Genomic DNA, 26,300 nt, shown 5'->3' with positions numbered 1-26,300 from the left:
TAGGTTAAGTATTTACCTGTCTGTCTGGGAGGATCTGAAGTCACCCGCCTAGGACCTGTAGTCCAACCACACCAGGGGCATAATCCTTAACCCATTGCCATTATGGAGAGTCAAATGAAAGGTTCTGGTACAAATAAACGTTTATTAGGTTTTTAATCAACATACAAAATACGAACTGGAGTAATGGATTCCTGACGCCTCCATATCCAAATGGTCCAAAAATCCCCACATCTACATGGTTTCCACAACTAGTTCACTTCATTAAAGGCATTTTAGCTTGTCTATGGAGATTAAGGCAGAGCGTTGTACCAAGGCACACACGTGTACATAAGGCAGTGCACGTAGAGGCCACTGGACAGGTAGTGTGCGGTCCCATCCTAGCAGTGTTACACATTACATAAGCAAGTACTTTATTTCACACATCTCACCAATTGTATAACTGCCCCCAACCAGGGCAGAGCTGTAGTCCAAACTCACCTTCTACATATCAAACTCTTTGCCTAACTTTCAGAATTCTTAATAGGCTATATGTAAAAAATAATTAATTTTGATATGTATATATTATATCTATAATTAAATTTATATACAATATATATAAATGATACATATTTTTGTGTATTCTTTTTTATATTTATATATAAAAATATTTATAAAATGAAATATAGGTAAAATATATACCCTCAAAGAGGACTTAAATGTCAGGGTTTTAAACTATCAAACCACCTCCTTGAATCTTTAATTACACGTGATGTATGAAGAAATGGCAGATACAGCTAAATAACTTTAAAAGGTTGGATTATTTACATATTCAAACGCGTGTTACTGTCATTGTGGATGGATATAATAAAAAAAAAAAAGTTAGTGCAATTCTCAAAAGTCCTGGAAGGGCCTTCTGAGTGAACTCCTCTAGAGGTTCTCTTCAGTGCCCAGTGACGGTACCCCCACCGTCAGCACTCGAGTTGAGGGGGGATGACATCCCCCTTTGGAATGAAAATTATCAAAATCATCCCCCTTCTGAAACAGCCATCTCCCCTTCCCATCCCCGAGACAGATGCTGGTAGCGCAAAGCTGTCTCTGCATCTCAGACATCGCTTCCGCAGGCAACTCTGTCCCGTTTTCTCCCTTTCATTCCAACCCGTGAGCAACTCTAGTCTCCCTTCTCCGCCGAATGCATTTTTGAAAAAGAATAAGAAGAATCAGTTTTTAAAAACCTTAAATGTGATGCATGCCTCCGAATCGTGTGATGCGTCCGATCAGCTGCGTTTTTAGATAAAATATATAATATAATAATAGTAATACAAATAATAATTATCACAACGTTGGTCTCCCACCATATCCAATGTCATCAGCACAAATGATCTGTCCCTAAAAGTTAAAATCCACCATCCCCCCCGGTTTGTTTTTACAACTCGACCACTGCCCACCGTGCAGCGAGGACAGAGGTTGAGGAGTCTATCCATGAAGGAGGCCACCTACATGAAGAGATCTTCCACCGCCCCCAGAAGGACCTCGGTGGTTCTCTGGATCTGCGCGTGCACGTTGACGGCCGCCTCCCCTATGGGCGTGATCAGTCCACTGCTCCAGTCTTCGCACAGGCACCCGCAGACACTCCAATACGCTGCCAGTGACATCAGCAGCGCCAGCCCCACGGACAGACACAGGCGGAGGGGCGAACGCATCGAACCCCCTTGATCCAGACCCTCAGTACCCCCAGTACCCCCAGTACCTCCAGTACCTTCAGTACCCCCAGTACCCTCAGTACCCCCAGTACCTTCAGTACCTCCAGTACCCCCAGTACCTTCAGTACCCCCAGTACCTTCAGTACCCCCAGTACCCCCAGTACCTTCAGTACCCCCAGTACCTCCAGTACCTCCAGTACCTCCAGTAGCAGCTGCCTCGGCCTCGGCCCCGGGCCCCTCCACCTGAGGTCCGCAGCCCACCCTGGGTACGGGCGCCTCACCCAGCGCCCCCAGGGTCACCACGGCCCAGCGGTCCCGGAGGAAGTCCCCAGCGCGGGGGGCGACGGAAGGGGCCGCTGGGGGGGGGAGGGGGAGCGCCGTCAGCCTCTCCACCCTCTCTCGGAGCAGATGCACCTGCTCCAGGAACTCCAGCGGCCGTTCTTCCTCCTGGACCGTGGACCCCAGGGTCAAGAGGTCGCAGTGCTCCTCCTGAAACCATCCACACCTCAGTACACACCGGTCACTTGGTCACCTCACTTTACCTGGGCAGTTTAACACCAGTGGCCCATAGAGTTGTTCCGATACCGATACCGGTCCCGGAAATTCCTCCGGTGCTTCCTAGAATGCGGTATCGGCGAGTAACCGAGTCTACGCGCCGATCCGATACCATCGCGTGACTCACTTACTACACAGGCAAAGAACATCACAGACACATACGGTTTTAGGCTGCATTCGTTAACGGTCAGAAGTGGAAACGTGTCATCTCCCTGACCGTACAAATGTATTATAATTATAGATTATAAATGTCAATGATCTACTTGAAAAAAAGGTTTGTCGACAGTAAGTGAACCGACTTTAAATCCCTGTCATCTTAAGAGAACCCTTCAATAAGAACAAGTGCTGTTAGTAGTAGTACAATACTGGACGCTGTATCGGCCGATACTCGCTATCGGCCGATACTCAAGTCCAGGAATCGGTATCAGGAAGAGAAAAGAAAAAATGGGAACGTTTCTAGTGTCTCGGGGCCTACCGCCAGACTCCGGGCCGACACCATCAGCGGGTTATAGGCCCGGTCCACGTCAGCGCTGGCCGCTTCCAGGGCCCCCAGGCAGGCCTCCTTCTTCCTGCGCAGAGTCAGCTCCAGCTCCTGGAAGTACTGCTCCACGGCCAGGCAGTCGGCCCTCAGCAGACCCTCACATTGGGCCTTCCCGCGCTCCAGCTGCTGCCCCAACTCGCACACCTGGAGGGGGAGGGACACACGGTTAGAGACCTGCCGCCAACCGGAACCTTAAACCTGGTACCCTACACATAATATTACTAGAATAATTATAACCTTGGCTTTGTTAATAAAACCTGGCGTTCTTTTACACAACCAATTCATTTATAAAGCACACAGAGGATCCAATTTAGTCGTTTCCTGTGCAATGACGATAAAGAGTTATCTTCTATATTCTATTCTTTGTTTGTACATGGTCTTTCTGCGTACGGCTTTAACTAAAACCACTCGGTGTTTAAATAATATAAATTAATTTAAAATGCATAACATTACGGAGCAGGCCGGGGCACGGCCCGTCTCTCAGGGAAGACCCTGGGGTTTGAACCCACGACCCTTCGCTCTGCAACAAGTGCTGGCCCAGCCTGGATGAGAGGTAAAACCGAGGTCCTGACTCACTGAGGTCATAAAAACATCCCAGGGCACTTATCGCAAAGAGTAACCGGGATTTCCTGGGGACCTGGCTAAAACTGCCCAACCAGGCTCATTCATCTGGCCCCCTAATCACCCCCCTGTATAATTGGCTGACTCATTAATTCCCTCACTCTCCACCTCAAGCTGGTGTGTGGTGAGCGTTCTGGCGCCGATTGGCTGCCGTGCATCACCCAGTGGGTGCTACACACTGGTGGGGGTTAGTGAGGTCCTTCCGCTTCACTGTAAGCGCTTTGAGTTTCCAGGGAAAAAAAAAAAGCGCTTTATAAATTCAATGAATTGTAAATGACTAATTAATTAATTAGAGGAGACGAACAAAGCCGGGCCCACCTGGGCGAGGCGCTGCTCCGACAGCGCGGCCAGCAGCTGGGCTAGCGTCTGGCGCTCCCGGAGGAAGGCGGCGTGCAGGTCGTCGATGGCGTGGCCCTGGTGCCGGCCCACCGTCAGACACAGGCCGCAGATCGGCTGCCGGTCCCGGACGCAGTACACGTTGAGGGGCTGCCGCGGGTGCTCCAGGCAGCAGGAGGGGGGGCGGTGCCGCTCCTTCTGGTACTGAAACGAGACGAGGGAGGGGGCGACAGAGAGGTGAGCACCAAGCAGCAGCGTCGACTAGACTCCCACGGCCAGGAGTAGAGATGTTCCGATGCCTGAACTTAAGTATCGGCCGATACCGAGTACTGATACAGCCTCTGGTATTGTAGCTAATAACTTGTTCTTATTGAAGGGTTCTCTTAAGATGACTGCGAAGTATAGTCAGTTCACTAACTGTCTACAACATTTCTTTCAGAACTAGAACAATTACATTTCATAATTATTAGGGCTGAGCAAAGATTAAAAGTTTTAAACGCAGATTATTGGATTAATCACACTTTTAAAATTATATTTGAAATCCACTCCAATTGAAGTTAAATGAGATTATCAAATGGGATGACACATTATCATTCATACCAAATTTACTTAATAAGCAAAAAACTAGACCAAGTGATCTTGAGGGAGTTTTATTGACTCACTCAGTGTGTGTTGATTATGAAATTTACGGAACAGATTTCGGAATTGTATACAGGCTCCCAGACAGCAAGCCAACATTGAATAAATATTGATTTTCCACTTGAATCATCATTATGGTTGATATTGAAATTTCAATGCAAAATAAATGTTGGATCACCATTACAAATTACGTAACATTTAAACAAGACTGCTAAGTCTGTGTGAATCTCAAAACAGAGAAACAAGAGCAAATGATTCACTGGGGTTTGCATTTAAAATATTTTTGAACAGTAAACATTGGTCACTTGTCAGCTTCATCAGCTTATTCCCTTTCAAAGAAAATTATATATGTTCATCTTTCAAGCATGAATAAAGACACCAAGTCCCTCTGTCATGACTTTGTAAGATCAAAATTCTGGTAAAACTTCCGACCCTTGGTATTATTTTAGTTTAAGTTTATTTAAGTCCCCTCTGCCACTCGCGCCCCCCCTGACACCTTTTATCAGCTGAGGGCGTTTTCATGAGTCACACCTGATTAAAACATGTTCTACTTGTTGATTAGCTCACGTTGTTATGGCAATGAAAACGCCCTCAACTGATAAAATAATGCCAGCGTTTTCTTTCAACTGAAAACTAGCACCCATGTATACTTTTTCTGCTTCTTGCACCTTATCATGCTACGCATTAACGGAGACCGGGGATAGTTGTAACACGGGGTGAGTTGTAACGCCACCATTTCCACCAATCAGGGATAAGATATGAGCCATGTGACAGTTCCAGTCTCCTCCTCCTTCCTTTACGATGACTCATGGAAACGTTCCACTAGTTGGCGCCATTTTTCCAGGAGTTACGAGAGAAATCCGAATTTTAAGGTAAGAAAGTAACTTTTTTTATTTTAATGTTTTTTTTCTAGTACTTTTACCGTTGTAGATAAAGTTCACTTACTGCAAGTGTAATTGAATGTAAAGTAAGTGGAACGCAAGTCAAAAATGATTTTTGATATGAATGTTGACATTCTGTGGTCAAAACCTTTCAAAATCAAAGTAAAAAAAGAGAATGTGCGTTAATGTGTCTATTTGTATTAATCGCGTTAAAATAAGATTGCGTTAACGCGTAAATAGCGTTAACTCGCCCAGCCTTACTAATTAAAATACATTTGTATTTTCCTAGCTTAGTGTGAGCGTCCATGTTATTTCGACTTGGTAGCTCGAACCGAGTAGGTCGGAGATGATGCGTTCCCCATTCGAATCTTCCAACTCCGTCCGCTAACGAACATCGTAGTGTTTTGGATGTTCTCTGTGCAGTCACGAGATGGTATTGGATCGGTGCATTGACTTAGGTAGCCTACTCGCAGATACCCGACACTCAATTTTAGGCAGTATCGGAGGAATTTCCGTTACTGGTATCGCTATCGGAACCACTCTACCCAGGAGCCCCAGGAGTTGAGAAGAGGCGTGTTTAACGGCGGCGGTGTCCTACTTTCTCCACGATGGCTCGGAGGCAGACGTTGACGGGCAGGGCCTCCACCCCGGGGGGCGCGAGCTCCACCACGCTGCGGCAGTTGGGGCATTTCAGGGGGCGGGGCCGCCACACGGAGTAGTTGACGGAGGCCAGCAGAACGCGGTCCAGGCAGGCCTTGCAGAAGGTGTGGGAACAGGGAAGAACCCGGGGGTCACAGAACAGGGAGTAGCACACGGAGCACGTGAGGTCCTCCTCTAGGTCCTCCATGGCGGCTGTGTTGAGCCGGCCTACAGAGGAAGATGTAACCAGGAGCGTCATCGCCAGACTCCGACACACTCCCTTCATTTAAACAGGCCCTCAAAACCCACCTTTTTAAGATTGCTTCACCAAATAGTAACCCTTCCCTATTTTTATTATTATTATCTCTCCCCTAGATGTCCTGTCTTACGTCAATCGCCATCCTTTGTCTTCTGGATCTCGAAATGTTTCATTTCCCCCTGGTTGACCCGCTACTATAGCATGTGTCTGTGTGTGTCTGAATGTTGACGCAATATGGCCTTCGAGGATAATAAGAGATGTGTGTGTGTGTGTGTGTGTATATATATATATATATATATATATATATATATATATATATATATATATATATATATATATACACACTTTAAGTGTGAATAAAGCTTTTGTAATTAGTTTTGACAACTGCATTTTGTTAACTGGCCGTCTGGAGTGATTAAATATGTTCCCGAATCACTTACTAGTTCTTTGGGTCAGTGGGAGTTCCAAGGAAATGGAATTAATTCCGCCTGGCAGCCATATCGGACCCCACGTCAGACAGAGACCGTCTCGGACACAAACAGGCTCTGACAGAGTCCCCGAGACCCGCCCCGTACCCAACGTCACACCTAAGACTTGACACGGCGTTAGATCTTGTTCTGTAAGGGTTGGTTGTCATTTTACAGACTGTTTTGAACTGCACGAAACAATGCACCTCCGCGACGACCTTTCCAAAACGCAGGTAAACATTAAGCCAGTGTTGGAACTTTGGATCTCCAGCACAGCGAGGACCACCGTACACATCGAGGACCACCAGTCCCATCCCGGACCACCAGACCCACCCGACCCATCCAGGACCACCCGACCCAGCCAACCGCGGATCAAGTGTCGCCGCAGGTCAGACCGTGTCGGTAACAGGTCAAAACAAAGATCGCCGCCATTACAACGAACCCCAAACGCATATCGAAAGGTAGAATTGGGTTTGACAACTGAACCCTGCTGAAGTCGCCACTCCTCGGGTGGCGGATGGGTACTACTCACCGACGTGATGCTTGAAGCAGACCGTCTTCCTGCCCCAGCTTTCGCTTCGATCGATCCGCTTGCAGCGCGCATGCGTGTAAACTAGACCAATCACATTCGAGACTAGTCTGATTTAAATTCAAGTGTTTAAAGTGTTTTTCCATACCTATTGGTTTTGATTAACTCCACTCAGGAATACGGGGCCTATGCACAACTTCTTAAAACAGTTCAAGCATCTAAAAACTGCGTGATCCACATCCACTAATATAATGTGGAAGCTACATAAATGAAAGACATTCCTGTTACTCTACAATGTAAGAAAGCACATTTATACATTACTATTTAGGAATAAATGAAATTACACACAAACACGCGGTTGAGTTTGGGTTTCACTATTTATTTTCTCTTAGACAACCTATCACGTAGCAGCCCATCTCCCGACAAATCGAGCCCCACCTTTTTTCTACCATGTCATAAATTTAGATTTGAAACCACATTTTTTTTTGCCAACAAGGAATGCTGCAAAAAAAGACCCTAGGTTCAACAGAAGTTCATGACCACAAGGTTTACCTTTTCACTACAGTGTTTCTCAACACAAATAAGATGGGGAGGTTCGCTTTACCCCTAAGGTATAGAAGAGGGGGCTTGGGGGGGGGGGGAGATCGCAAGGTTACTTTCAATGGGTCTTTTTTTAAAAGAGAAACGAAGGATAGCTCCATTTTGACACACGGGACACCTTTAACCCTTGAGCAAACTGGGGGGGGGGGGGGTTGGGTGCATCCCCTTTTAGTTGAGCTGATAGAGAAGCATATTCCATATCACCGCTTCTGGAAAACAAAAACATTGTCAATCTTTTTTTTTTCTCTATGTCTCCCTAAAAACGCACGGACAGAGAGAGGACCGTGGGGGGCTCTGGATCGCCGGCGGGAGAACCTGTGGGAACCATCACATCGACCCAGAGACATTACTTTGCAGAGTATGTGCAAAACGGTGGAGCTTCTGTTGAGTAGGGAGTCGACTCCGGGACGGGGGGGGGGGGGGGGAACAGACATGTAACGTTTCAACAGCACAGTTTGACTTAAAAATCAAAATTACAATGTGTACACAGCCTAAGGAAACTAAAAGACCCTAAAAAAAAAACAACTGTGCTATAGTTAGGTACATGCAAAAAAAAAAAGGTTATGAATCACAAAACCTACATAAAATGGCCATTAGTTGTAATGTCCCGGGGGGGGGGGGGGGGGGAGCTATGGCAACAGGACCGCAAGGCAGGGGGTAGGGGTCTGCCAGGATCGAAGGAACGAAATGACAGAAGGGTTTTCAAGGGGGCAGGTTAAAGTCGTCCGGTTGAATATGATGCAGGATGGATCTCTCTCAGTCTCAGAGCAGGGGGGCCGTGGTGTCAGTGGGTTAGCGATGTGGTGGGTTCCCTCACCGGTCACCGTTACACAAGCAATGAAACTAAAAGCTGAAAATAAAAAGAATAAATCACATAATAAAAAGGAACACACTGGAGGCCAAACGAGAGGCCAAACGCCACCAGATGCGTCGTGGCACAACGCAGTGCCGCCCCGCGGGCCCGTAGCATCGTCCAGTGTTAATTAATACTAACTTAATAAATCAAACAAAAAATATCTGTGTGATGACTTTTTTGTTGTGTTTTTCTTTAGATATATCCGCAGCCCTTCCGTCCGCGATGTGTAGATCTCCGCCTCTTGCAAAAGGCAACTCTTCTCTCGTGACAATCCTCTTGGTTTTTGTTTCTCTTCAGTTGTTTGATTAGTATCTGCATTCACCCCCCCCCCCCCCCCTCACACACACACACACACACACACACGCCTTTCTCTCGCTCTCTGCATGGGCTCCCATCATGTCACACACGCACACACACGCCACACACACACGTCCATTCTCTTGCAGCACTGCTGGACTCGGGGCCTCTTGTTGGAGAAGATGAACCTGGCTCCAAGCACTGAGTCCAGACATTCAGACACAATGGGTCCATTCACACACATGTCTGATAGCGTGGCCGATTGGGGGTGGGGGTGGGGGTGGCGCTGCGAGAGAGGCGCCCCCCACTGGTTGGAGGACCGCAGGAATTGCGCTATGGTTCATCTCGGTTCATAATTACCGCTTTTTTTTTTGTTGTTGTTGCCGTGGTCGATTCCTGCCGTTATCTGTGTGTCGGGATCGCCGGGATGTCTTGATTATGATTTTGTGTCCTTGGTTCTCCGGGCGGAACGTCGCGCCGCTCGTGTTTTTGTTCTGGTTTGAAGTCGAGTTTCCCCGTTGGGTTGTGTGTGGTGGTCACCGACGGCGCCGGCCACGCGGCGGTCGTGGACGGCGTGTCCCGCCACGCGTTTCGATGGAGATGTTTTTTTGCAACATGTAGCCACTCATTCTCATTCGCACCCACTCGCCGACTCAGCCCGCCCGCGGCCCCGCCACTCTGGACGCCAAATGAAATCCGCACTTTCTTCCTCCTTCGGATAAAGATGCTGCCATGGATCCCGCGAGCCAAGCACAATGGATCTAATTCTTTCACACTCTCGCACTCTTTCTCGCTCTTTCTCTCTAATTTTTTTTTATGTTGAACAGAGTGCTGCGTCGCAAACAAAGCTCCAGAGTACCCCGGAGAAAGCCCTCTAGAACTGGAACCCCTCTGCGGGCACGTTGGTGGAGGAGTTGAAGCCGTAGGTGCCTCCCTGGATGGCCTCGGGGACCAGCGCGTTGTCCTCGTCGATCTGGAACCACAACCACGTCACAGCGTTAGAGCTGGCCAGGTAAACAGCATTTAAGTCGGAATTTGAATTTATGGTCAACAATCTAAGTTTTTTATAGAAAAACGATTATTGAAAGAAAAAAGTTATTTCATTTTTTTAACGAGTAAAACGTGGAAGCATGCACTGAAAAAATTAAGGATTTGGAGTTTGCCTAAAGTCCTGTTGCAACCTAGTTTTGCTTTGTTGATCTTCAAATAAAATCCTAACAAAAAATATATACATTGGTCATTTATAGAAGAAAAATCGATTAAAATCGATAATTGGGTTTGGTTATTTCTTTATTTTTTTAGGCCAAATGGTCCAGCCCTAGTTAGAGCTGCTGCCAGATCACATGACTGCTGAGGAAGGCCCAGCCACTAGACTAACACACTCCCTTCATTTAAACAGGCCCTCAAAAACCACCTTATCAACATCACCTCACCACATAACCTCCTTCCCTTCCTCCATTCAACTCTTCCTAGTTTTATCTACCTATTTCAGTTTTATAGCTAACTATTATATATATTTTTTTACTTATATCCGCTCTTATTAAATGATATTATTTTGTGTTCACTCTGTAAAACGTCTTTGAGTATTAAGAAGAGCGCTATACAAGTTTAATTTATTATTGTTACTATTACTTCACTACAGGGATTCTTCACTGGGAGGTTCAGCATGTCATTTAATTACCGACCGACAATCTAACCCACGAAGGAAACAGGATGGAGCTGTTCTTAAAGTGACAGTGAACGGTAAATGAACCGCACAGCTACCTGCCCATATTTAGACTGAGGAGACTATGACACAAGTCAAAAGGTCACTCACGTCATCAGAAGAGAAGAACTGGTCGATGATTTCATAGGCCAGCTTGTAGATGTCTTCATTTTCATGATTCTGCAGCTGTTCCACCTTCTCCAAACCTTGGGAAACAAGCAGGTCACAGTCACATCATTATTAGTAATTTAGTATATGCTACACGTGAACCTCCTAAGATGGCGAAATTTGATTGGTTCACTATCTCGGGATATTGGGCAATATCCCATGATTGAGATCATGGGATAATAAAAACAATTAAATCCCGGCAATAAGTGTTATCTATTTTATTTTTTAAGTGTTATAGTGTGAATAGTTGGGAATAATTGTTAAATATCGAATCACTGTGATACAGAAGCCTTAACATGTAGTTTGTGACTGTTTTGTCAAACTACATGTTAGTATCACATCACTGCGATACAGAAGCCATAACATGTCATTTGTGACCGGTTTGTCACAAACTACATGTTAGTATCACATCACTGCGATACAGAAGCCTTAACATGTCGTTTGTGACCGGTTTGTCTCAAACTACATTGTAAGTATCACATCACTGCGATACAGAAGCCATAACATGTCATTTGTGACCGGTTTGTCACAAACTACATGTTAGTATCACATCACTGCGATACAGAAGCCTTAACATGTAGTTTGTGACTGGTTTGTCAAACTACATGTTAGTATCACATCACTGCGATACAGAAGCCTTAACATGTCGTTTGTGACCGGTTTGTTCGTGGTGAGGGTGGGGGCCTAACTGACCTCCACACTCCTCGATGAGGTTGGCGATGGTCTCCGCCTCGTCGTCGGCCATCTTGAGGATGTTGCTGAGGCCGTCCAGCACGACCTGCACCACCTGGGCGTCCTTCACCGTCAGCAGGTTGCAGAACGGCGGGATCACCTGCTTCTCGATCAGGTGGGCCACCTGGTGGGAGCAGGGCGCAGGTGAGACCGGACTGCTCGGTACAGGAGAGACCGGACCGCTCGGTACAGGAGAGACCGGACCGCTCGGTACAGGAGACCGGACCGCTCGGTAACAGAGAGACCGGACCGCTCGGTAACAGAGAGACCGGACCGCTCGGTACAGGAGAGACCGGACCGCTCGGTACAGGAGAGACCGGACCAATCGGTACAGGAGAGACCAGACCAATCGGTACAGGAGAGACCAGACCGCTCGGTACAGGAGAGACCGGACCAATCGGTACAGGAGAGACCGGACCAATCGGTACAGGAGAGACCGGACCGCTCGGTACAGGAGAGACCGGACCAATCGGTATAAGAGAGACCGGAGTGTGTGTCAGCCAAAAGCAGCAGCACATCACATTTATTCCATCATCTTAAAGTGAGGCACGCAGCAGAGTGGGAGGTGTGTTAATTATTTTGCTTTTGTTAAATCATTATTATTCTTCAAATAAAATCCAAACTAAAAAAATATATATATTTGCCATTTATAAAAAAAATAAAACTAATTAAAATCGTTAGGGTTTGGCTTGAAAAAAATCTGCTTTTATTTTTAGGCCGAGCCCTAGAGGAGAGACCAGACCACCTGGCACCCTCTCCAGTGCGACTTCTCTCAGGCGTCACCTCAAACCAATGATGACGTCCACCCTCCAGGCAGAGAGTGAAGGTCAGACCCAGCACTCACCTGGTCTTTCCTTCCACTGATGGTGAGGTTGCTGATGGCCCAGGCTGCCTCCTTCTGGGTGCCGAAGTCCCCCTGCGGACCAACAGACGGATTGGTTAGAGCCATGGCGACGAGGGGGGGGCAGGCGATCAAAGTTAGATGGTGACTTCAAACTAATATAATCGAGTTGATTGTTATTACACTTTTTTTTTCGTATATTTATTTGATTCATTAAATGTTTTATAGAAATGTTTATCAAGAACAGCTTGATAACTATTTGTAGATAATTTAAGATTTGAACATTTTCTTATTGAACATTTGGTTTTTTGCAGAGAAATGCATCGTGTTTTTAAAATAATAATCGTGATTTCAACATTGCCAATACTAATCGCCCTGAGGCGACTCAGTCGGTTGGAGCTGGGAGCCTCACCTTGTCCAGCAGGTGAATGATCATGGCCACCAGCTTGGCGTCGATGACCGCCTGCACCTGCTGCTGGTTTCCTGCCGTGATGTTTGACAGGAACCACACCGCCTCCTACAGGACGGGAGGGACAACACAGCGCTGGCGTCACCGCAGGGCCTTCGCGCTCCACCCCGCGTTCCGGCGTTCCCAGTCCGGATCAGAGCCCGCCCGGCGACCGCTCGGGAGCGGCGCCGGGCGGTGCGGTAGGAGGGGCCGCTCCGGGCGGGCCGGGGGCCAAACGAGGCTCTAATCACCGGCCGGGCCCCCGGGGGGAGGGCCTCTGAGCGGGGCGGGCCCGGCCTCAGATGCACTTCTGTTTCTGCAGCGACCCGTTGGCCTGCAGAGCCCCCGGACTCCCCCCGGTGTCTCACGCACACGGACACACTCACACGTCTACTCTGCCCCCCCCCTCTGCTACACACCGCTGGTCCTCTTCACCGTCCCACGGCGGGCCGGCCCCCCTAGCTCTGACCTTAACCCCCCCCCCCCCCCCCGTGTTCTAAGACAGTCACACCAGCGGCCCCACCTCGTTTCATCACTCCGGAAGCGCCCCCCCCCCCGTGTATGTGTGTGTGTGTGTGGGGGGGGGGGGTACCTTGTTGATCTTCTCCTTGGGGTGCGTCAGCAGGGAGGGGAAGTGGCTCAGGGCGTCGCAGTTCAGGACCACCTGGGTCTGCTCGTCTGTCCCCGTCACGATGTTCCCCACGGCCCGCAGCGCCGCCGTCTGGGGGAGGGGTCAGAGGGGGCGGAGTCAGTTGGGGAGGAGTCAGAGAGGGAGGGAGGAGTCAGAGGGGGGCAGAGTCAGTGGGGGGGAGGCGTCAGCGAGGCATCAGCGAGGAGGGAGGGAGGCATCAGCGGGGAGGGAGGAGTCAGCGGGGGAGGGAGGAGTCAGCGGGGGAGGGAGGAGTCAGCGGGGGAGGGAGGAGTCAGCGGGGGAGGGAGGAGTCGGCGGGGGAGGGAGGAGTCGGCGGGGGAGGGAGGAGACGGCGGGGGAGGGAGGAGACAGCGGAGGAGGGAGGAGTCAGCGGGGGAGGGAGGAGTCAGCGGGGGAGGGAGGAGACAGCGGGGGAGGGAGGAGACAGCGGAGGAGGGAGGAGACAGCGGGGGAGGGAGGCGTCAGTGGCAGTCATTTGCCATCTCAGACTCACACTGCATTAAGTATAAAGTATAACATTTGGTCAGATGAAATAAAATAGGTCTTGCAGTGTTGCCAGATTGGGCCAGATTTCCCACCCAATCTGGCAACACTGTCAGCATAGCATGTTGGCTTCCACGTTGTTGCGTCGTGTTCCTTGTCATGGACCTTCATTCTGGACCACAGGGGTTAAGTTCCCCCTCAGACAGGGCCTTAAGAGGTTCAAGACATATTGTACATCTAAAAGTATATCGATTCGATACAACTTTGGATGTTCTAATCAGGTCTCAAGCCAAAAGGGCTTGGTCTTTCTTCTCCAGCTCCTGATGAGGCAGGGGGATCTCCAGGGGCGTCCTCCATACCTGAACTTTGACCTCTTGGTGGCTGAGCAGGGGCACCAGGTGGGGCACGATGCCGGAGTCGATGACCATCTGGATCTGTTCGTTGCCGGCGTCCGTCAGGTAGGACAGGGCCCACACTGTGTCCACCAGGATCTGAGAGGAAGAGGAGACGAGGCGTCAGGGGCAAGGCGATGACTTAAGTAAAGGAGTGCGTAGCGCCCCGATGATAGAGGAGGGGATACTCACACTGACATCAGTGTGGTGGATCAGCACGCACAGCGCCGGGAGGATCTGAGGAAGACAAATGGACAGGCGTCAAGTAACAGCGCGCACTGAACAAACTTCCATCCATCCATCCAGCCATAAGGTCCGAGAGGTCACAGCTCGTAGGGCTGCCGGTGGATGCTTAATCCTGTTCAGCAATCATACTCGACTGACCGAAATGGTCATTTGATTATCCAATGGGGCTAAAGCCAAGTATAAAAAGGGTTTGCGGTAGACTGTGTGAAGCAGAGACAAAAGTGCAGCGGATGACATTAACGCTGAACGGTTTTACGCGATACAATCCTGACAGCTGTGGAGGAGCAGCACACCTCCACTCCTTGCTGCCCTACTGCTTGGAGTCCCCTCACTGGACTAGCAGCTGACCTACGTTTGAAGGACCACACGTTCACTAATAGATCCACCATTCCCTTGGGAATGGTGGATTTAGCTCGGGAGGTAGAGCGGGTTGGCCGGTAACAGGAAGGTTGCTAGTTTGATTCTCGAGTGAGCTGGCTGTCGCCCTGCACGACTCCGCCATCGGTGTGTGAATGAATGGGTGAACGTAATGCAATAAAGCACTTTGAGCAGCCACGGGTGAGGAAAGCGCTGAATAAAAGCAGTCCATTTAACTTATAAATATAGTCACGTGTTCCTAGGGGGAGGAAGCTAGTGAAGACACACCAGCCTCATCCCTAGTGCGGGGGGGGTTGGCTGATCAAAGCCAACACACTGACCTCCTGGATGGTCTCCATGGGGGGCGGTGGGTCCTTGTGGCGGCAGAGGTTCACCATGACCCAGGTGACGTTGCGGAGGAAGGTGATGGGGATGGAGGGGCTGATGAAGGAAAGAAGGGGCTTGACCACGCCCAGGCTGATCACATAGTCTCTGCACTGCGGGCCGTCACCTGGGGGGACACGCATTTACATTTAGCAGACGCTTTTATCCAAGGGGACTTGCGATAACTACATTACTCCAAAGAAGGAGAAACAATATGTCGCTGTCGGTACAGTAAGGATGTTCATAGAACCAAGGGCCAAGCACTAACTATCACTAAGTTAACCCATTCCCCGTATACAACAAAGATAGCTAGGGTAAGACACTACACAATGCTGAGCACTGTTTTTAAGTGCCAGGATGTACAATAAGTGCGTAAAAGGGGTGTGGGGGGGGGGGGCTAGGAGTCTAGGTGAACTCTGAACAAGTGATTCTTGACACACGCCGTCAACTCTAGCGTATTTAAAGATATACGTGGAATGCCTCCATCGACACAATCTGAGAGGCAAGTCAGCCGGAGGGAGAAGACGGCGCCATCATTTAAAATGCATTTTGCAAAAGCTTAAACAAGGTACTTTCAGCGACGGTAACCCACGCTCCAACGGCGGCCCCAGATCACTCACCTATGATGTTTCCCAGGGCCCAGACGGCCTGCTCGCACACGTTCTGGTGGGTGGAGTGGAGCAGCCTCAGGAACAGAGGCACAGCATCTACAGGTGGAAGCGAATCGGTCACCCACGGCCCCACCACCAAACCCGCCCGGATCACCACGACCACGGCCGGATGTGAAACCCTCAACACATCCTGAGCACGGCTCCGTCGCTCACATCCGCCCACCTCCCCCGGTCGACAGACAAGCGTCGGGGGGGGCGCATGTCATACTTTTACTTTTTAAGATTCATGTTGAAGGTTTTTATCCTTTGTATTTAAGAGTGAGTGCGACCAGAAGGTTATGGGAGAGAGGGGCAGACATGCCGCAAAAGGACCCCGGGTAGGAATCGAAACCGGGGCTCGCTGCGGTACAGACTGGGCCTTAATGTTACGCGCCCCCGCCGCGCGTCACCCTGGTCAAACACCAACAGGTGTATACTCACTGGACTGGACCACCGCCTGGGTCTGCTCGGAGGTCCCTGACGCGATGTTGGTCAGCGCCCAGGCAGCCTCGAACTGGAGAGAGGGGCTGGGGAGAGGGGAGGGGTGAGAGGTGAGAGCGAGACACCACCACTGAGGGAGGCGGCCCACACTCCTCAGGGACGCTGAGGAGTCATTCATATTCTGCGGTCGCTCAAACGTAAAAATAGAACACATCTGCAGAGCCGTGCAGCACCCTGCTAAGACATGTAGGCCGGGCTAAACCCCCACAAGCACAAGAGGAGAACAACAACTCCGAAGCCAAGATGAGCTCCACCCGCTGGAGAGGAACCCGCTCTCCGGCCGTGACTGATCCCCCCCCCCCCAAGAGGCCGGTCATCAGCCTGCTTGGTTCTCTGTGCGTCCTTACATTCAGCAGACGATTTTATCCAAAGCGACATACAATAAGTACACTTGTCAGAAAAAGTGAAACAACCATATACCTCCGTCGGTACTGTAAGGATGTTAATGAACCAAGTGCCAGGCACTAACAATTGCTCGGTTTACCCATTCCCCGTATACAACAAAGATAGCTAGGATAAGATGCTACACAACTAAGTACGACCTACAATAAAGGTGTAATCCATTTGTATGGTACGCCGGTACGTGCTAGTTGTAAGTTGTAAATCTCCCAGCTTTCTTGTGGCATTTCATGGAGGAACGCCCCCTTTCGGTCCCACTCACTATTCTGAAAGTAGAGCGAGTTCAGTGAGGCCAACTGGACCACTCGACAACAAAAATGGCTACGCCCGTAAAGAGATTTATTTTCTTTGTATTTGTACCACAGTGGTAATTTTAATATCGATTTTAAATGCTTTTACCCACTTGAGTACATTGCTACTTTATTCCGATGACCAATTCATGCATAGCACGGTCCAGATGTGCGTGCAATACGATTCAAAGTTGTGCCGTTTGTTTTCGGGCTGGGTTTCTAAAGAGGCTAATGGAGCTAACAATGAACAACGACTAGCCAAGTGCTGCAAGACAGGAAATTGCGTCACGTTCTTGCTAGAGCAGGTCGGACATACCGGCGTACAACACAAATGGATGCCACTATAAGTGCGTAGAAGGGGTCGTTGTGCAGAGTCTAGGTGACCTCTGAACCAGCGAGTCTTTCTGCGGAAGTCCTTACTTGTCATCTCTGTCCAGACAGTGCACGAGGATTGGGAGGATCCCAGACTTGATGAGGTCATCTATGGGGGGGTTCCGGTCACTGGATAACAACTTCCTGGAGAGACAAAGGGGGGGGGGGCTGTCAGGGGCTGTTGACCAGAAACGTGCAGTATTTGTTCGACAGGGGCAATACCTAAAATACGTAATGGGCAACCACAGAGGAGAATGGACCGACAAAAAAAGGGAAAGATTGAACGCTCCTGACGGATTTCCTGAACGCTCGTGAAATCCATCAAGCTGACTTTCAAGAGATTCGTGTTCAGTATTAATTTGCAACTTGTGCCCGATTGAAACAAAGTTGGTGATAAGTTATAAAGTCACTGACCTTACAATCTCAAGTGTGAATAAGTCCATTCAAAACATTCAAATCAACAAAGATAGCCATGCGGAGGCTTGGCTGATGCAATGCAGGGTGCGGTTTCGATACACATTTAACGACGTAAAAGAGTGCCTTTGGCTTGTTTTCAGACGAAGGTTGACGGGGCAGAATACCCCGCCACAAAAAACCAGGTGTTGAGGAAATCAAATCGCTCAACATCCAAAAGGTCAAAGAGAAAGGGCTACAAGAGGCTGAGCCCACGTGGTCCAGCCCCGGGGGGGGACGTACCTGGCAGCCTGGACTGCACTCAGCTGGACTCCCTGGTTATCACTGGTGGCATTCTGAAACGCAACAGACACTGGTCAGGAGAGCACCATCCCACAGGGTCCACCACATCACTGGCTTTACCCACCCACACACGTAAATTAATCCCTTCCAACAGCGAAGGACCGTAGAGCGCTAAATATACAGACGTTAATCCAAGAAGGGTGATGAAGAAGAAACAGAAATGTCCGAACTTACTTGTACAATTGCTTCAAGAGAGGTGTTTTGCTGAAAGACAGAGGAACAACGTTTGTTAGCAAGCATGCAATCCATGTCAGAAATGCACTTGGAGAACAAAACACACACACACACACACCTCCATCTCAAATCAAGCAGCGCAGACATGGATACATTTCCCAAACCCCAGCAGAAAACAGCCAGACTGTCACAGCCTGGCTATGGGAACCCTCGGCAGAGTCGATGCTCACAGACACCCTAGGGAGTCTGCACCCCAGTTTTCTGCAAGGTCGCCTCAAGCTATACAGTCAGGATACGGTAAGTGTAGTCCTTTAAATCATCAAGTCTTAAAACACTCCCAAAAGACTCAGTGCTATTCTTGGCTCCCTTTGATTGTTGGACTGTATTCTGCATGTCTCATTCTCCAGCATTAGGCAGATTATCTCAGACTCTTTCAATTACTCTCCATATGCTTGCCTACTGGTCTCGATTGCCCATTGATTTGAAGGGGGGGGGGGGGGCAGAGACCGGAACCCATTCTGGTGTCCTCGTAGCTAATGCTGTTGGGAAGTTGTTGGAACCAAAATGGATGCATGTATCCAACGGGTACACCACGGGATCATCGAAAGGAATAATTTGTTCAGTAATCAGTTCGAGCTTCTGGATTGGGTTGTCTTTCACATTGTGACCCAATCATCTGAAGTACCTTCTGATATAAATGACACCCCCCCCCCCCCCCCCCTATAAAACTAACAGCTAGCCATGGTTCCAAGTGGCAGTTTCCAAGAGAAATAGGAGCCAATAAGTCACATCGCAGCACAGGAAACCATCCGAATACCGTGTGACGCCTGGATATATGCACCGTATGGAAAACTCAAGAGAGCTGTAAACAACGGTTGTTGGTGTGCTCTAATGACAACATCTAATTTCAGGCTATATTAGGTTTGTTGATGTAAATCAAGGTAACAAAATTCTAATCCTGTTCCAATCCCTAATGTTTCAGCCTGAGTAAAGTTTGACGCGTTTAGTGCCATGGAATACACTGCGGAAAACAAAGTCCGAAAACCCAGGACCGATTCAGAGGCACAATACAGTGCATTGATTTTACTTAGTAGAGTAAAGCCCAACGAGGTGGTTCTAGCCTGCTCATCTGCCACACAGCGGGGATCCCATGATACAACCCTCATCTCCCAGAACTAGAACGCTACAGACAGACAGATTCAATGAAAGATGGGGGGGGGGGGGGAATGAAGTTGATCAATACCGATCGGAAATCTCCATCAGCATCAGAGTCCTCACAGATGTCCTCGTGAGGAACATTTCTCCTTTTTAGAAGGTGTTCATCTCGTTTGTTCTGTGGGGGGGAGAGAGATGCAGAAGAGGTCAAACCATTTGAAATTCCTTAGCAAAGACTAACCAACAGGATTCAGTTTCAATATTCTGGGGGTGTTCTTGACAGCAAAAAAAAAGGTGTTAACTATCGTTACCTTGCGCAGTTCCACAACGACTTCAGTCCTTTGTCTTCTCATAGTCTGCAGAACAAGATGCAAAATACTTTGGTCATGGCTTCATCCAACACGTACACAGTAACGTGACAGACATAGAACTGCATTGTAGTGCATGCTAAAGACAGGGTTTGGAGCGGATCTCTCAGATCAGGCAATGCAGCGACCAAAAGTGCGTCACTTTTAACACAACTTTGCTTCATATGACATGGCAAAGACAAGCACTCGTACTCATCCATCAAGATGTAGATCACATACACATTCCATAGGTAATCAGTGTGTCGGTCACAAAAAGTAGTTTCAAATGGGATCATACATGGAATCGAGGACGTTTTGTAAATCTTAATCGAGACGTTTCGTCAAAGACATCTTAAAATGGGACTGTTAACGAATGAAGCAATAGATGCGTTACGTCCTGGCTGCCATTCCACACAAACCCAACAGATAAACGCACCACCGTATAAAGCGGCTGCCCTGTGTCGCACTGGCCTCGCCATGTACTTCAGCCGGGTACATGTTCTAACTTCACCCAGGGGTTGTGTGGATGTGTGGGGAGAGCCTAGGAAGGGCTGATGGCTACCTCGATATAAACCGACTTCTATATGAAAAACTAACGCAAAGTAAGTTCCCCCTACTCATGTCGCCTGCGGTGTGTGCGCGGACGCACTTCGGTATAAATGCGGTAGCAGTCCCCTCAGTATTTCTATAGAAAAAACAACCCAGGTATCCGATGAGCTAACACGCTAGCCGGATTCCGCCATTGTTTTTGGTGGTGAAGACGGGGGATGGGTGGCTCTGCACCCAGCAGCAACGCCGAGCCCCGACCAGCAGGCTGCACGGAGGCTAACGCGGAGCTAACTAAGCGGAGGCTAAACCACCGGGGCAGCGTCCGTACGCTACAGCCCGGGCTGAATACCGGCCTCCCGATGGGGGGATTTGAGTTTTAAAAAACAACCATCATCACACGTCATGTCACGTCTTTTCGGGGGAACACTCGGGGAGAAAGTGAAGGCCGAACTAGTTGGGGACATGCTGTAGTGAACGTCACTAGCCGCCGTGTCCCCGCGGGCCCCTCTAGCGCCGAGCTAACAGGAAGCTAACTCCCTTAGCCTAGCTGCTCCACACCGGGCCACGTAACGTCTTTAACCCAGAATAACACGACAGGAGGCCCAGGGCACGATCCACGGAGTGTGTCCGACCATCCCGAAGCACATCGGGGTACCGTCCGTCTTAAGATGGGCGCAGAGCTCCACATCGTGAAAATTTAGAAACGACGTCACGTAGGAGAAGGCGAAGCCGCCACGGAGCGGTGCCGCCTCGGCCCGAACTCGCACACTTTACCTCCAAATCACGGCCCTTGTTCTTGAAATTCTTCAACCGCTGGTTGTCCAGTTTCTCGTTGTCCGCCATGTCTGAAATCGGTTTATTATCAATAGCTTTTTGACCGACGAATCGCGCTAGTGAGCTACCCTTATCTAGTTCCCCTTTTCAGCGGTCGGCGGAGTGCGTTGTACTGGTCTGCCCGCGGTGCACGCTGGGAACGCCGGTGGAGGGACAGCCTGGCGCGGAGAGGAAGGGTGGGGAGTTCCCTCTCCCTTCATTGGTCTGTCTGGTTAGCGGGATTATGGTTTAACTAGAACAGGTCATCTCTGAGGAACGCCGCACAGCAGCAATTAATAACACTCAGTGTTTGTTTCTGTTGTCATGATGCATACTTATCAGAGCTAGAATAATACAGGTTATACACTCGGCTCCCTAACTACTCTGTGGGTTACTATTACATTTCTGGTGCGTGTTCACACTTTGTGTTGGTTTGTTGTTACAGACAAGTCAAAGTTTCCGCAATACTATAATATTTATTAAAGTGATATGAACAAATGACACAGACAAAGGTATGTAATCTAAACTGGAATACAGTTTAACATTTATGTAGACAATTATATATATATATATATATATATATATATATACACACACACACACACACACACATATGCCTTTATTTATTTATTTACTGAGTTGAACACATCTAAATAGACTTGAGATACAACCCTCTCATTGTTGTCTTAACAACCTGCAACACCGGCACATTGTGACTGTTTTGAGCTGCCCTGATTCGAGGTAGCAGGCAGCAAACCACAGGCAGCTCATCCCAAACCCAAAGTCCCTGTGTGGACTCTGATGAGGCTCATCGTGCTCCTTCACAGTGGTTCACACGCCGTAACCTCCGCTGGCCCAGACCGGGCCTCCGTCGTGACTCCGCAGAGATGTACGCACAGGTAAGAGAAAGATTCCCACGGTGAATCAATGCACCTCAAACAAAGCATAGGACTTGTTGCGCGGTCACAAAAGCCACGTTTCTTAGCTTTGAACATGTGGCCGTCTCGGAACAGCCTTTGGAGGTCTGTCTCAGCCAGGTCTTCAGCAGATAGGCCACCCTCCGGAACCCTTCCTCCAGCCCCATGCCGGAGGCGGCAGAGCAGGGCTGGACGAACCAGAGCCGCTCCTCACACGCCCTCCTCAGGTCCAGGCGCAGACTGAGCTGGGCGGGGCTCAGAGCTCCAGGCAGGTCCTGCTTGTTGGCCAGAACAATGAGAGGGATTCTCCTGAGGCTCTGGCAGCTCAACACCTGGGCGGGGAGAAGAGCGGTTCAGTACAGAGCCAAATAAACGTCGTAGTAGAGCTCACTGATGTAGTGGGTTTTTAACTTAAAGGTAGAATATGTGTGATTTCGGCTTTTGTCGAGTCTTAGGCCTTTAAATTCCAACACAAGTTCAAATAACTATCTAAATATAAAACGGCCCTAATTCAACCCGTTGGTTCATCTGGAGGGCGCCCCATAGACCAGGGGGCTTAAGCGCCCCATAGGACTTGAACGCCCCACAGACCAGGGGGCTTGAACGCCCCATAGACCAGGGGGGCTGCTCTTCAGTAACCATGCGGTGATTCAGGGGCCGGTTCTGGCCCGGGGTCTACCTGATGCAGCTCCTCTCGGGCCTCCCCCAAACGCCGCCGGTCCCCGCTGTCCACCACGAACACCAGGACCCCCGTGTCGGCGTAGTGGTGCCTCCACCGGGGCCTCATCCCGGCCTGGCCCCCCACGTCCCACACCGTCAGTGCCAGCCCGGGGCGCCTGGTCTCGAGCACCTCCACGTTGAAGCCCACGGTCGGCACGGTGACCACGCGCTCGCTGTGCTTCAGTTTGTAGAGCAGGGTGGTCTTCCCCGCTCCGTCCAGCCCCAGCATGAGGACCTGCCCCCCCGCCTGCCTCCGCCGCCTGGACCCCATCCCGCCCATCTCCGGTGAGATATGAACCCCAGACGCCGGTGTGGCGGTGTTCTCCTTCCCGGTGTAAAGGCTGCTCTCCCTGGAGATGTGGCTGTCTCTGGTCGGCCTTTGAGTGCCTGTCTCTCTGCTTTCCCCTGGAGATGTGGCTGTCTCTGGTCGGCCTTTGAGTGCCTGTCTCTCTGCTTTCCCCTGGAGATGTGGCTGTCTCTGGTCGGCCTTTGAGTGCCTGTCTCTCTGCTTTCCCCTGGAGATGTGGCTGTCTCTGGTCGGCCTTTGAGTGCCTGTCTCTCTGCTTTCCCCTGGAGATGTGGCTGTCTCTGGTCGGCCTTTGAGTGCCTGTCTCTCTGCTTTCCCCTGGAGATGTGGCTGTCTCTGGTCGGCCTTTGAGTGCCTGTCTCTCTGCTTTCCCCTGGAGATGTGGCTGTCTCTGGTCGGCCTTTGAGTGCCTGTCTCTCTGCTTTCCCCTGGAGATGTGGCTGTCTCTGGTCGGCCTTTGAGTGCCTGTCTCTCTGCTTTCCCCTGGAGATGTGGCTGTCTCTGGTCGGCCTTTGAGTGCCTGTCTCTCTGCTTTCCCCTGGAGATGTGGCTGTCTCTGGTCGGCCTTTGAGTGCCTGTCTCTCTGCTTTCCCCTGGAGATGTGGCTGTCTCTGGTCGGCCTTTGAGTGCCTGTCTCTCTGCTTTCCCCTGGAGATGTGGCTGTCTCTGGTCGGCCTTTGAGTGCCTGTCTCTCTGCTTTCCCCTGGAGATGTGGCTGTCTCTGGTCGGCCTTTGAGTGCCTGTCTCTCTGCTTTCCCCTGGAGATGTAGCTGTCTCTGGTCGGCCTTTGAGTGCCTGTCTCTCTGCTTTCCCCTGGAGATGTCGCTGTCTCTGGTCGGCCTTTGAGTGCCTGTCTCTCTGCTTTCCCCTGGAGATGTGGCTGTCTCTGGTCGGCCTTTGAGTGCCTGTCTCTCTGCTTTCCCCTGGAGATGTGGCTGTCTCTGGTCGGTCTTTGAGTGCCTGTCTCTCTGCTTTCCCCTGGAGATGTGGCTGTCTCTGGTCGGCCTTTGAGTGCCTGTCTCTCTGCCTTCCTCTGGAGATGTAGCTGTCTATGGTCGGTCTTTGAACGCCTGTCTCTCTGCCTTCCCCTGGAGATGTGGCTGTCTCTGGTCGGTCTTTGAACGCCTGTCTCTCTGCCTTCCCCTGGAGATGTGGCTGTCTCTGGTCGGCCTTTGAGTGCCTGTCTCTCTGCCTTCCTCTGGAGATTTAGCTGTCTCTGGTCGGTCTTTGTGTGCCTGTCTCTCTGCTTTCCCCTGGAGATGTAGCTGTCTCTGGTCGGCCTTTGAGTGCCTGTCTCTCTGCTTTCCCCTGGAGATGTGGCTGTCTCTGGTCGGCCTTTGAGTGCCTGTCTCTCTGCTTTCCCCTGGAGATGTGGCTGTCTCTGGTCGGCCTTTGAGTGCCTGTCTCTCTGCCTTCCCCTGGAGATGTGGCTGTCTCTGGTCGGCCTTTGAGTGCCTGTCTCTCTGCTTTCCCCTGGAGATGTGGCTGTCTCTGGTCGGTCTTTGTGTGCCTGTCTCTCTGCTTTCCCCTGGAGATGTAGCTCTCTCTGGTCGGCCTTTGAGTGCCTGTCTCTCTGCTTTCCCCTGGAGATGTGGCTGTCTCTGGTCGGCCTTTGAACGCCTGTCTCTCTGCCTTCCCCTGGAGATGTGGCTGTCTCTGGTCGGCCTTTGAGTGCCTGTCTCTCTGCCTTCCTCTGGAGATTTAGCTGTCTCTGGTCGGCCTTTGAATGCCTGTCTCTCTGCTTTCCCCTTGAGATGTAGCTGTCTCTGGTCGGCCTTTGAGTGCCTGTCTCTCTGCTTTCCCCTGGAGATGTGGCTGTCTCTGGTCGGCCTTTGAGTGCCTGTCTCTCTGCTTTCCCCTGGAGATGTGGCTGTCTCTGGTCGGCCTTTGAGTGCCTGTCTCTCTTCTTTCCCCTGGAGATGTGGCTGTCTCTGGTCGGCCTTTGAGTGCCTGTCTCTCTGCCTTCCCCTGGAGATGTGGCTGTCTCTGGTCGGCCTTTGAACGCCTGTCTCTCTGCCTTCCCCTGGAGATGTGGCTGTCTCTGGTCGGCCTTTGAGTGCCTGTCTCTCTGCCTTCCCCTGGAGATGTAGCTGTCTCTGGTCGGCCTTTGAGTGCCTGTCTCTCTGCCTTCCCCTGGAGATGTGGCTGTCTCTGGTCGGCCTTTGAGTGCCTGTCTCTCTGCTTTCCCCTGGAGATGTAGCTGTCTCTGGTCGGCCTTTGAACGCCTGTCTCTCTGCCTTCCCCTGGAGATGTGGCTGTCTCTGGTCAGCCTTTGAGTGCCTGTCTCTCTTCTTTCCCCTGGAGATGTGGCTGTCTCTGGTCGGCCTTTGAGTGCCTGTCTCTCTGCCTTCCCCTGGAGATGTAGCTGTCTCTGGTCGGTCTTTGAACGCCTGTCTCTCTGCCTTCCCCTGGAGATGTAGCTGTATCTGGTCGGCCTTTGAGTGCCTGTCTCTCTGCCTTCCCCTGGAGATGTGGCTGTCTCTGGTCGGCCTTTGAGTGCCTGTCTCTCTGCTTTCCCCTGGAGATGTGGCTGTCTCTGGTCGGCCTTTGAGTGCCTGTCTCTCTCTGCTTTCCCCTGGAGATGTAGCTGTCTCTGGTCGGTCTTTGAACGCCTGTCTCTCTGCTGTTTACTTGTGTGTCGGGACACTAGGAGAATGCCTTATGTACACAGAGGAAGTGGGACTCCTCCTCGCCGTGGCTGACCAGGCGGCTTACGCAGTTGTCGGTAAGCGGTGGTGGTGACGGGGCGGGCTGCGGGCCCCCGGGGTCTCCGGTTTCCGGAGGACAGCCCGTTCAGTGAGGTCACATCTGTCGGCCCCGTAACATGCTCATGTCCATGGAGGTCTATAATTGGACTGGGGGTGGGGGTTGGGGGGTTTCCCGGCTTACTCGTGTACGAGCAATGCCGTCGCGGGACAGATTTAGCTCATCTCGAAGGTGTGTATACATTCTCATTAACTTACATAATTTTTTATTTGTTTTTTTTCACGCCTGGGAATATGAAGGTAGGCCTGTACAAAACTAAAAACAAACAAACATATTC

The 26,300-nt window shown here is 50.3% G+C and overlaps 3 protein-coding genes and 1 long non-coding RNA gene across 6 annotated transcripts; 1 reads left to right on the top strand and 3 right to left on the bottom strand.

The window, feature by feature from the left end:
- Window positions 1–122: 122 nt before the first annotated feature.
- trim59 (tripartite motif containing 59) lies at window positions 123–7,188 on the bottom strand. Of its 3 annotated transcripts, none has more exons than XM_079732461.1 (5): window positions 7,150–7,188; window positions 5,851–6,119; window positions 3,715–3,936; window positions 2,710–2,919; window positions 123–2,168 (listed from the first exon to the last, which is right to left on the bottom strand). In XM_079732461.1, exons 2-5 carry the CDS (start codon window positions 6,097–6,099, stop codon window positions 1,473–1,475), a joined length of 1,377 nt encoding a protein of 458 aa, XP_079588587.1. In that variant the 5' UTR covers window positions 6,100–6,119; window positions 7,150–7,188; the 3' UTR covers window positions 123–1,472. The 3 variants fall into 3 exon arrangements, with proteins under 3 accessions (XP_079588587.1, XP_079588586.1, XP_079588585.1); XM_079732460.1 differs by lacking the exon at window positions 7,150–7,188 and adding an exon at window positions 6,591–6,922; XM_079732459.1 differs by lacking the exon at window positions 7,150–7,188 and having other exon boundaries at window positions 5,851–6,333.
- LOC307072909 lies at window positions 5,088–8,124 on the top strand. Its single transcript, XR_013811705.1, has 3 exons — window positions 5,088–5,243; window positions 6,889–7,078; window positions 8,021–8,124. It is a non-coding gene; the product is annotated as an uncharacterized lncRNA (long non-coding RNA).
- On the bottom strand, window positions 7,505–21,455 carry kpna4 (karyopherin alpha 4 (importin alpha 3)). Its single transcript, XM_079732456.1, has 17 exons — window positions 21,275–21,455; window positions 19,916–19,960; window positions 19,693–19,782; window positions 18,450–18,479; window positions 18,216–18,268; window positions 17,568–17,663; window positions 16,399–16,484; window positions 15,928–16,014; window positions 15,265–15,434; window positions 14,513–14,557; window positions 14,288–14,419; window positions 13,386–13,514; window positions 12,758–12,862; window positions 12,349–12,420; window positions 11,466–11,628; window positions 10,716–10,810; window positions 7,505–9,872 (listed from the first exon to the last, which is right to left on the bottom strand). Exons 1-17 carry the CDS (start codon window positions 21,341–21,343, stop codon window positions 9,774–9,776), a joined length of 1,566 nt encoding a protein of 521 aa, XP_079588582.1. The 5' UTR covers window positions 21,344–21,455; the 3' UTR covers window positions 7,505–9,773.
- Window positions 21,456–22,247: 792 nt separating this feature from the next.
- LOC307073142 (uncharacterized protein) lies at window positions 22,248–23,230 on the bottom strand (the record flags this gene model as incomplete). Its single annotated transcript, XM_079732845.1, has 2 exons — window positions 22,248–22,562; window positions 22,910–23,230. 2 exons carry the CDS (start codon window positions 23,228–23,230, stop codon window positions 22,248–22,250), a joined length of 636 nt encoding a protein of 211 aa, XP_079588971.1.
- Window positions 23,231–26,300: the final 3,070 nt, after the last annotated feature.

The sequence above is a fragment of the Pollachius pollachius genome (assembly GCF_949987615.1).
Source record: "Pollachius pollachius genome assembly, chromosome: 3".
Classification (NCBI taxonomy): Eukaryota; Metazoa; Chordata; class Actinopteri; order Gadiformes; family Gadidae; genus Pollachius; species Pollachius pollachius.
Note: the sequence above shows the minus strand (reverse complement) of the source record. Positions and strands in the feature narration are given on the sequence as shown.

Bases quoted from the DNA above. Each gene is read 5' to 3' on its own strand.
- trim59 (XM_079732459.1), bottom strand. From the start codon at position 6,177: ATGAAGGGAGTGTGTCGGAGTCTGGCGATGACGCTCCTGGTTACATCT. The intron at 3,937-5,850 runs GTAGGACACCGC...GTCTCGTTTCAG, and splicing joins TCCGAGCCATCGTGGAGAAA to TACCAGAAGGAGCGGCACCG. The intron at 2,169-2,709 runs GTAGGCCCCGAG...GGATGGTTTCAG, and splicing joins TGTCGGCCCGGAGTCTGGCG to GAGGAGCACTGCGACCTCTT.
- kpna4 (XM_079732456.1), bottom strand. From the start codon at position 21,343: ATGGCGGACAACGAGAAACTGGACAACCAGCGGTTGAAGAATTTCAAG. The intron at 13,515-14,287 runs GTATGGAGGACG...CCCCTCCCCCAG, and splicing joins ACCAAGAGGTCAAAGTTCAG to ACGGCGGCGCTGCGGGCCGT. The intron at 11,629-12,348 runs GTGAGTGCTGGG...TGCTCCCACCAG, and splicing joins TCAGTGGAAGGAAAGACCAG to GTGGCCCACCTGATCGAGAA.